This window comes from Aplysia californica, unplaced genomic scaffold, assembly GCF_000002075.1.
Source record: "Aplysia californica isolate F4 #8 unplaced genomic scaffold, AplCal3.0 scaffold00019, whole genome shotgun sequence".
Classification (NCBI taxonomy): domain Eukaryota; kingdom Metazoa; phylum Mollusca; class Gastropoda; order Aplysiida; family Aplysiidae; genus Aplysia; species Aplysia californica.
The window spans coordinates 2024784-2028671 of record NW_004797289.1 but is presented as its reverse complement, the minus strand read 5'-3'; the positions used below and the strand labels follow the sequence as shown (position 1 = coordinate 2028671).

General features: G+C 41.6%; 1 protein-coding gene across 1 annotated transcript in view; it reads right to left on the bottom strand.

Moving 5' to 3' along the window:
• LOC101855921 (chymotrypsin-1) overlaps positions 1–3594 on the bottom strand; it is a gene marked incomplete in the record, with an annotated part of 12599 nt that extends 9005 nt beyond the window's left edge. The window contains 2 exon segments of the mRNA XM_013086785.1: positions 929–1230; positions 2939–3594. Coding sequence (XP_012942239.1) covers positions 929–1230; positions 2939–2981 — 345 coding nt within the window.
• Between the last annotated feature and the right edge of the window lie 294 nt (positions 3595–3888).

Genomic DNA, 3888 nt, shown 5'->3' with positions numbered 1-3888 from the left:
GTAATAACGGTCAATCTGGAGGAGGAGGAGGAGAGAGAGAGAGAGGGGGGAGAGAGAGAGGGGGGAGAGAGAAAGAGAGAGAAAGAGAGAGATAGAGAGAGCAGGAGAAGGAGGAGGGGAGGAGAGGGATGAGGAGTAAAAAAGGGGGAAAGTGAGGATCAGGAGGAGGAAGATGATTATGATCAGGAGGAGGAAGAGGATTAAGCGGGGGGATAGGACGAGGAAGAGGAGTATGTATAGGACGAGGAAGAGGAGTATGTGAAGCATGCGGCGGAGGAGGAAGGGGAGGAGGGGAGGAGGAGGCATTTACTGAAGAGGTGAGGAGGAGGATTATGCGGATTATGCGGAGTATGAGGAAGAGGATGAGGAGGAAGATGAGGAAGAGCGGAGAGGGAGAGGAGGAGAAGGAGGTGGAGGAGGTGGAGGAGGAGGAGGAGGAAGAGGTGGAGGAGGAGCTGGAAGATTGCTGCACTGGTGAATAGGAATGGCATATTTAGCAATTGTTCCTGTATTTTTGTTGTGCTGCGTATTTAGTAACGATGTTGTAACCCCTTAGCCTACTAATTTCATGAATGTCTTGATGTGTAACTGTAACCATTCCCATGGGGATTTGAAACAAAGTAATATCCTGCCAGAAATAGTTTTGGTTTGTATGGCTTCGTTTTTGTTTTTGCTTGTTTGTTTGTTTGCTTGCTTGTCTGTTAGTTTTAGTTAGTTTTAGTAAGGTTTTACGGCGCTTGCAACTGTTAAAGGTCATATGAGCCCCATGTCTGTTTGTTTATTTGTTTGTTTGTTTGTTTGTTTCATTTGTGCTATTTTAGAGAAAGGGGGGGGGGGGGGCAGCCTAAGAGACTTTCGAAAAAAATCTTGAAGCTGAACCAAAGCTTACTAAGCACAAAGATCAAACGAACAGACAGCTGTATCTCACCAGCTTGACTTGTATGGTGACGGTATAAGAGAACCTTCTCCTCCTCCCCGAGTTCGTGACGGTGTCGCCCCCTACGATAAAGTTGCTGGAGTCTCCGCTTCCTCCCTCTATCCCACTGTCGTCGTCATCATCACCCCCCTCATCATCAACCCCCATCTGGTCAAATGAGGGCATGTTTTGCATACCGTTCATCTCATAAGAGGAAGATTCTGATCCTTTCACTGGCTCCATTGTTGATCCAATTGGAGCCATTGCCAACGGATCTGATCCCTCTGCGAAGATGATACTTCTACACAGGATCCCTGACAAAACAAGAATTGAAGTCATTAATTAATGTGTCGCCATGGGTGGAATCAGGCCTGGCGTTCGTCAAGTTTTGAGCTAATGGGGTTATTGGTATCATCTTAAAGCCTATTCATTTGTCTTGGGTTTTTTGGGGTTTTTTAAAAGGAAAAACTTCCCATATATCTTGAAAAAAGTCGAGATACTTGCAATCTAAATGAGCGAGAGTCGTCCGCTGTCAGAGATAAAATTATCGAGAAAATGGCCGTCAACGTTTGGTGACTTCCAAGGCAGTAGTCTCCAAGAGAACTGCAACTTTATATTTTTTGTGACTTTGATCAATGTTCCTCAGTAAAATACGCACAGAAATGTGTTTTTAAACGGACGTAAAGGTGTTGACCCCTCCACCCCGAAAAAAGCATAACAATTCCCCAACGAGCATGAAAATGTCGCTGTCCTGGATTTCATTATTTTGATGAGCGCTTGATTTCACAAACACTAACAGAAAGAGGCTAAATAATTTAACAAAGTCACCAATATGTTGTTTTTAGTCTTAACACAAGAGCTTTACGTTCAAGGTTTCAAACAGAAACTTTACTGTGATCAACACGCACGCAAGCACACACACATGCACACACAAACACACACACACACACAAACACACACATATACATATACACACAAACTCACGAGCACACTCCACCTACACTCACACACACCCACACACACACACACACACACACACACACACACACACACACACACATACACACACTCACATACACACACACACACACACACACACACACACACACACACACTCACACACACACACACTCACAAACCCAGGTACTCCCTCATTAATTTACTGACAACTGAATCAAATAAATAAACTAGTAAAGCTGCACTTGAATATCACAAATCGCAAACGAATTGCCTAATTCGTGGAAAAGCTGCACTGTCCAACCTATGTTCCCAACACAAACAAAGAAACATGATGAGGAACACTTGTTTTCTTTGTACTTATTACAACCACAATCTGTTGGCACAAACTGACATAGTTACAGACTTACGTTATCAGTAACGGACATTGTTAATCTATGTTGAAAAAATGACAGAAATAACCACAATAACAACACCAACAAAGACAGTAACAGAGACACTAACAAATGCAACAATTAGATTAACAAGAGTAAAAATAACGTTTCAACAACAACAACAACAACAACGACAATAACAGCAGCTGCAACGGCAGCAGCAGCAGTAACAGCAGGTACAACAACAACAACAACAACAACAACAACAACAACAACAACAACAACAACAACAACAACAACAACAACAGCAGCAACGAAGGCAGCAATTACAACATCACTGATAACAACCTGAGGCAACATCAGAAAAGCAGTTTTATACTTTTAACCATGACAAACCGACTGCTAAGTGTAAGTCTGTGCCATACGCCATTTTAAAACGTGACGTATGACTTGACAGTCTTACACTGAGCAGTCAGTTGACAATCACAATCAACAAAACCTAAGTTAGCATCAGCGAAAGTAAATAATTATAAGCTCTGCTTCTAAAAGTACCATCATAACTAGCACAGAACAAGGTTTAAAATAACGAAACGTAAGGCTGAACAGGAAGCCGGTATCGGTCAAACGTCAATACACAAAGACCATAATGATAATATATTTCGTAAAAGTATCAAATAAAGGTGTGACTTACAAAGTAGCAAGACGATTGCGGGCACAAACCTGTGAGTAGTCATGTCTGTAGATCAATGGGCAGCCTCTGCTTCTCGTAAACTTCACTTACTGACATCAAAATGAAGAGACAGACAGGTGGGAACAGGCTGTAGCCACGTACTAAAGCAAAACAAGGACAATCAGAACATAGCGTTATGTACGTGGTGAACTTGTCTGATTAGAGGGCTCAACATTAGAGCGTCGAGCAAAAGCAATGTGTGACAGAATGGTGAAATCAAGCTCTCGTCAGGTTTTTGGGGATATGGTGTTATTAATTGGTATGCGCAAAAAGCATGATTATTTATTTTGATTTTGATTTTAAAAAATACCTATCTAATTCAAATGAAGGTCGAGATATTTGCGATTGGAGGATGTGGAGATCCCCTGTGTGCAGATGTAAAATTAATGAGAAAATAGTTTGGTGATGTCCAAAACGTGGGTGTCCTTGGAAGCTGTAAATTTACTTTTTTTTTGCCTCTGGGCAATATCTATCTATGAAATCCACACAGAAATGGGTTTTGAATTGGAATAAAAGTTGTAGAGCCTAAAATAGATTTTTAACAACGATAGCAACTCCTCGACGGTTTCTTTGATTTTTATTATTTTGACGAGCGCCTGATTTCATGACGATGCCACACAAATTATATCAAGTACACCAGTACGTATTAAACAGGACCACCAAGAGTAAACGTTGAACCTTAATGCTGATCACCCCCGCCAAAAAAAACAACAACAAAAAACAAAAAACAACCCCTGTTTGACTCTTACGACTGTTCATTCGCTATTTTCCCTGTGTTTTACATCTCCTCAACACAATTCCGATAATTTAGGAGGCGCGTTTTGCCCCCACCTGTCAGGGCCAACGCAGGCTGAGAGGAATACAATGTACCAGTAGATAGACAGAGAATCTCGATAATAATTATCCCTACT